The 6,836-nt window shown below is 49.3% G+C and overlaps 1 protein-coding gene across 1 annotated transcript; it reads right to left on the reverse strand.

Moving 5' to 3' along the window:
• Nucleotides 1–577: 577 nt before the first annotated feature.
• On the reverse strand, nt 578–6,375 carry TFRC (transferrin receptor; the record flags this gene model as incomplete). The annotated part of the gene is made up of 12 exons (XM_009708477.1): nt 578–820; nt 1,112–1,252; nt 1,731–1,952; nt 2,875–2,956; nt 3,366–3,433; nt 3,823–3,890; nt 4,236–4,299; nt 4,417–4,502; nt 5,004–5,123; nt 5,429–5,598; nt 5,970–6,109; nt 6,280–6,375. Coding segments are annotated over 12 exons (1,500 nt in total), but the record flags the coding sequence as incomplete, so codon positions are not given.
• Nucleotides 6,376–6,836: the final 461 nt, after the last annotated feature.

Consider the following 6,836-nt stretch of genomic DNA (forward strand, 5'->3'; position numbering starts at 1 on the left):
CCTTGGCAGAAGCAAGCCTCCAAGATGTCGCTGGGACCCTGCTGTTGAGTAAAGACAAGCCAGGCACTTCAGAGCTTGCTGATAATCCAGCACTTGCGGGCTATTACTAGGTTGTTTTATTTTTGAACTACAGGTTGATCTCTGCAGCTCCCTGCCAGAGAAGGGATCCTCATTACAAGTGTTAAGAGGAATCCACTCCCTGTTTTGTCACTAGGTTTAGGGGGAGCAACAATGAAAACCCTAAATAGACGAGGTACCTCCCCACTCAAGGTACACTCAGGTTCAGGAGTCACCTGAGCTGTTAGTTCTCAAGTACACTGGAGAACAAGCCCCACAAGCAGCTGTACGTGACCGGTTTGGACCATGGTCAGATGGGACCCTGGTTAGAGGAGATTTCATAGTAATCTTAGTACCTGTTTTAAAACTGCCTCCTGTGAATTTGTCAAGGTGAGATTTAAATTTTGTGCTTGATTTCAGTCCAAAAAAGATTTGTTGCCAGAAAAATCTACAGAAAAGTAATGCCATGTTAGGGAGTGGGTTCCTCTAATCCTGTACCTTAACCAGGTGTTTGCCATGTCTAGAATTCATTGTCTGTATCCCAGATATCACCCACCAAGGCATTGGCAGCCCCTTTAATGGTCCAAGTCGCCAGGGCCAGCCGCTCTTTCAGCATGTTCACGTCCACGCTGTGACTGCTGCTTCTCAGCAGCTGCAGGCTCTCCAGCAGACTCTGCAGGGTGTGAGAGCCTTTGCCGAAGAAGATGTGGCGAAAGGGAGCATCTTTCGGTGAGAGGTATGGGGAGAGGAAGTCATACTCCACCTGGAGTAGAGGTGCAACTTTAGGGTTATACTGTCACCTCCCAAGTTTTTCTTTCCTAATCTGTGCTGTGATGAGCTCCCAAACTCTGATCCCCACCCAGCCCTTTCCCTCAGCAGCTCTGCAAGGGCCAGACCCTCTCCCAACAGCAAGCACAGAAGTCAGTCACATAGACACTAGGCAAGCGGAAGAGATACCGGTTTGCACAGTGCCCATGGCTCCTAAGGAAGAGGCCCATCCCAGCCAGCACTCTCTTCCTTCGTGAAGAAAGGAAAACCAGTTGTAGATACCCACCTTCATGATCCTGTCATTCAGGGCTCTGCGGATGATCCTGTTTTCCCTGTCACTGTTTGCGATGTCTCTTCTCAGTGCATCTGTAGCTCGCTGGAAGTCACCACGGGCAAAAAACAGCCAGTTCAAGGTCAGCCCTAGTGCCTGTGAGGGAGGAGCTGTTAGCAAACCTGATTTTCTTCTTTTGCTGCTCTCTTACCAAGAAAAAGCATTGGGGTTTTTTTTTTGCTGGTTTAACTAAGTAGCAGAGTGAGTTCCTGGCAGGCTCTTCTGAGGTCACTGAGCTGAGTGACGTCTCTCCCCACCTACGGTTTCTCATAGGCTTTCAGCAGAGGTGCAAATGAGATGCAAAGCTGCACAGTGCTGTGAATGATAAGCGACTAGAAGCCACCCACATTAACTTCCTCAAGGGCTCACCACAGCCAGATTAGCTAAATCTGTCTGCCACAGCTGCTCTGCTTGCACTTCTCTACAAGGAACATCAATTCAGGTCATGTCTTGCTACACTCATGCCCAAAGGGGGAAGATGTTCACCTTGTTGTATCCAACGGCAGCAGAGACATACTAACACGTGGCCCCATAACAGTCTACAGGGATTCAGTGCACTCAGAGCCTTTCTTACCTTCACATCTCGATCGTAGGGCAAAAACTTCTCCTGGTACGCTAGCAATTCTTCACCATATCTCTCAAAGTCCAGGAAGAGCTCATGATCATGGGTCAGCCTGAGAGCTATCTGTCCAGCAACTTCTGCAGCAGCACGCATAAGAGCATGCAATTTGTCAATTTTCTTCAGATTCTCCACGGTGTCCTCAGTAGTGCCCAAGAAGGGATATTCCTCATCTTTCTGCAAGAAAGAAGGCATTCAAGTTAGGCAAGGGTGCTTCTCCAGCTAGGATTTTTCACCTCCCACTATGATTTGCTTACTATTTCCACTGCACCCCTTCTCCTTGGGCTGCTAAGTAGCGAGACTTGAGTGGCAAAACTTCAAAGCACAGGGGAAGGGAATGGACCTCCTGCATCTCACCCCTCATAGTTCCTCCACTAGTCTGTTAGACCTGAAGACATATAGACCTTTTCCCCCCTCTGAGTTTGCTGCATAAGAGCAGGTGGGCAAACCCCAGAACCTAGTTTGGTATGTGCTGGCAGCACCCTCCAACCCTTCTTGGTAGAATAACTCTATTCTAGGTTTTTTGTGACAAAAGTCTGACATTAACAAAATCCAAGCTTTCATAAGCAGAGGAAGTCGTTATCAGAAAGACTCCCAGCTGCACACCTGCAGTAACAGAGCACGCTGTTTGGCTGATGCCATTTTTGCCAGTCCCAAGCTGCAGCAGCAGACCTGAACAGTCGGAGTTAGTACTTGCTCTGACCAATGGTACTGCTTCCCCAATGTGCTTTGCTTGTTGACCAGCAGGCTGTAGTAGTCTTTCACTGAAGCAGCAACAACTTGACATCTTTTCAGTGCTTTTAGCTTCTGAATCATTGACATCTGAGCCTCCAGAAGAGGAAGTGTCCCCTCTCCCAACAAAAGAGGAGTGTTCAGGACTCTGGAACAGAGACTGTAGGCCAACCATGCCCCAGGAGCAGCCTTCACAGCAAGTACTGCCACAGCCACCAGGTTCAGAGGCTGCATCTCCTCTCCCAGAGAGGCTCGTGCATAGACAATGAGCTTGGGACAGCACCTTATGCTCTGCCATCCTGGACAGCCAATATCCTTACAGCACTTTCCATGGAATGAGAACACCAGGCAGGCAGATAATACTTACATTGCAGAAACCAAAGGAAACCACTGGGATTCCCGAGTAGGCCAGGAAGGGGAATGCTGCATTATCCAGACCAAGGGGCACACTGCAAGAGACAAGTATTGACTAGTTACTAACTGTTTCGGCCATCCCAGGAGAAAAGCTACAAGCCCTAGAGTTGAAGCTCTGAGCCAACTGGACTACCCTGCCTAGACAAGAGTGGTTTTGGCAAGGAGTCCTGGCCAAGCACTGAGGGCGGCTCGTCCATTTCCAGCCACTGGTCTCTGTACAAGGCTGTTCTTGCCCTATACAAAAGTGCCTGGGCTGCCTACAGACAGCTTGGGGCAGCACTAAGCACAGCTAGTGTTGTACCGTTCATGCTTGCCTGATCCCATTGCAGCAGGTAGAGCCCACTCGAGACAGCAGCATGACCCTCCAGCACAAAGAGCAGAAGCCATTTAATATGTTCCTTTTGGGAAAGCAAATCTCCATAAGAGCAGGATGACAATACTTACACTGTTTTTACCCAGTCAGAGCCAACTCTGTCATACAGGCTTCCCGAATCCTTTGTTGGGTCCTTCACCTGCACAGAGACGACAGTCACTGCACTTGTTCTGACCTCTGCTTGGGCTTCCAAGTCCATCCTGGATCTCGCATTGCTGTGCAGATGCCAGAGTCTGGTGTGTTCCCCTGACCTTTCTCGACACAGGAACGGTTCACGCAGGACAGGCATTCACCTCCCACTGAACTGTGGCATTTGCTGATTTTAGATTCTGTATGTGTGAACTGCAATTCCCAGAGCCCTGCTGACTTCAGACAAGGCCCTCCAAAGTATCTCAGCCCTTTCCCCTAAATGGGGTTTTCCCCTCAGAAGGTGCCAGCTGGCGACAGAGACCCAGCACAGCTCTGGCTGCTTTCAGTTCCTCCTTAAAACCACAGTCACTTTGATTTGCCCAAGACCCTTAAACTCACCCCCTTCATAGTTCTCTCCAGCAACGTGTACAGCAATGGGCTAGCAGAAATCTTCATGTCATTGAAGCCTGAAAAAAAGAAAGAGTGTTTGACATGCTGGCATAATTAACCACTACTGCTAGAGCTGGTCAGTCCTGTGATGGAGCAACAACTGATCTACAGCTTGTTGCCAAAGGATCTTCAACAGACACAGGACAGTCCACTTGGACCTAGCAGGGCTGCCTCCTTTTGGCTCAGGCTGCAGCAACCTCCCAGCCTCAGTTACAACAGGAGAATAAACGGAGTCATGCCAATCTCCAGCCAAACACCCAGCATCAACCTCTGGCACAGACCCCGTTCCTGGAGGTTAAGGGATATCTATCAAGCTATTCTGGTCCCACACAGTTTCAAGAAATTTAAGAGTAGCAGGTTACCTAGGACTGCAGCATCCAAGTTAATGTAAGTGAAGGCTTTGGCATGCAGTGTGGCAGAGTACCCCTAGAACAAAACAAGTATTTTAAGATGAGCAGTAGCACTACGACACCAAGATGCTTATTCCACAGGAACAGGAAATCATAACAGCCATCACTCAGACATCTATCAAAGAAACAGTACCTCCAGCCATTCAGTAGCACCCACAGCTCCATACTCTCCTGCACTCCAGCTAGCAAAGATGATGCTGCGCCTTGGTTTATAGCCATCTGCAAAGACAGAGAGACTGAGATGTCTGCCCTTCCCCCATGGAGAGGTACATTAGCACTGAGGGCCTGGGTTGATGAATTGCCTGCTCCTCAAACAGAGCTGAAGCATTCTGGCTGCTGCAGACAAACATGCACATGAGTGGCTGCACGAACACTGCGCCCTGTCCCTCCATGCTGCAGAACTGTGTAGGAAAACCAAGCTGTCTGCGTTTCCCACCTTTTTTGTTCAGACAGCGCAAGTTTGAAGGATGCATCGTGTGTTATCCAAGGACATTCTTGCATGCAAGCCATACCAGATACAAGCAGGCAGTCCCTTGGAAGCGAGTGCTCAACACAGACAAGTTGCCTATGTTAGACAAGTAATAGCTTCTCAGGAAGCTTTGTCAGATTCCCTATGCCTTCTCAAAGGATTATTTTGCAACTAGGTTCTCCAATGCTAAGACACACAGAGCTAAACCTCCATCACCTCCCACCCTCATGCTCTTGTGCACAAATATTTACCGTTTTTCACCATGTCTGAGATCACACGGGCAAGTTCCAACAAGATGGCCGTTCCAACGCCAGCCTTGGCCGCTCCTGGGCCCCACGAGTCTCTCTGGGCTCCGATCACAACATACCGATCTATAAAGGAGACATCAAGATCCAAGCTGCAAACTTCAGGTTGCAAACACCATTTATCAGAACAGCAGCTTTGAGTTTCTGTACTAGGAAAAGAGTATGGAGTCTGACGCCTGAATCTGGTGCACTGTTTGCTTTCATTTAGCCTCTCCCCAGCAGCAGAGTTCAGCTTTTTCCTTGGCCCTTAGGGGACAGTCTTGGTTCTGCTGAGGAAGTGGCTGTCTGTCTGGGAGCAGCTGTCATGTTCTGATGATCACAGGAGAGGAAAAGTTCCCCTCAAGACTGAGCCACAAGGCAGTTGCTGTTACCTGGTTCTTCAAATCCCTTGATAGCACCGAAGATGTTCAGAATCTTCCTGTCTGCCATAACATTGTTCACGGTCAGGTTCACTGTCACCTTGCTCGTGCTGCTCAGCATCACCTGACATCCCATGACTCCAGCTTTCCACTCCAGAAGGCATCTGTCTGCATTCATTTTGCTGAGGGAAAAAGAGAGATCCTTTGAACTCATTATCCGGCTCTGACCTCATTTAGCCATCCTGTGAAAAAAGCAAGCCTGCAACTGCAGGTGCAGCCTTGTTCATGGCCTGCTCAGGAAATAGCTTGCAGTCCTGTACTCCTAATTATGCAAGGAGAGGTAGTATGCAGAGGCCAAGATGAATCCAATGCTAGATTAAGTTCAGTCTTTAAAACATGAGACATGGACACAAGTGACATTTCTCTAGCCAGTTCCAGTAAGTGCTCCCTGCAATACACAGCAGGGACCAGCAGAGAGCTGCCTGGGCTCAACATCCTCACTCTTGCAAAAGAGCCACAGCAACCTAGTCTGCGAGCAAGGAGAAGCAGTTACCTGAACAGCTTGCCCACTGCTTGGCTAGAGATAGTCTGAACAGCAATGCGAGGTAGTCCAGAAGATTCCACTGGTGGGAACTGAGTGTGGTTGAAGGAAGGGAAGCCTGGGGTGAAAGGGTCTCCAGTTCCAAAGTGGGCCTGTGAAAAGCAAGAGTCCTCAAGTCTCAGAGGAATCCAGCAATTTTCATCTACACAAGGGAACGAAGCACTGCAGAGCCAGAGGCCTGCAGAAGGACTGCTGCAGTCTGCAGTCCACAGTGAGAAAGGTTCACAAGAACAACAAACAGGGGAGTCAGGTGCATACTCACATGTCCAAAAGGGACAAGCACATCTGTATTCTTGTAATCGTAGGGGTCCAGGTACATCAGGGCACCAACTGCTCCTGCCTCTTTGGCATTTGCAACCTGAAGCAAAGAGGAACATTAACTGCACATTTGCACTGCAAGCAAGGAGAATTAAGGCTAGTACATGGAGTAATTTGACCCGGGCAGGCTGGATCGATGGGCCAAGACCAACGGCATGAAGTTCAACAAGAACAAGTGCTGAGTCCTACACTTCGACCACAAAACCCCCATGCAGTGTTACAGGCAGGGAGAAGAGTGGTTAGAAAGTGGTCAAGTAGAAAAAGACCTGAGGGTGCTGGTCAAGGCTGGCTGAACATGAGCCAGGAGTGTGCTCAGATAGCCAAGAAGGCCAATAACATCCTGGCCTGTATCAGGAAAAGTGTGGCCAGTAGGACTAGGGAAGTGATCGTCCCCCTGTACTGGGCACTGCTGAGGCCACACCTCAAAATACTATGTCCAGTTCTGGGCCTCTCACTACAAGAAAGACCTTGAGGTGCTGGAGCGAGTCCAGGGAAGGGCAA

This window comes from Cariama cristata, unplaced genomic scaffold (assembly GCF_000690535.1).
Source record: "Cariama cristata isolate BGI_N322 unplaced genomic scaffold, ASM69053v1 scaffold13360, whole genome shotgun sequence".
In the NCBI taxonomy this organism is placed as follows: domain Eukaryota; kingdom Metazoa; phylum Chordata; class Aves; order Cariamiformes; family Cariamidae; genus Cariama; species Cariama cristata.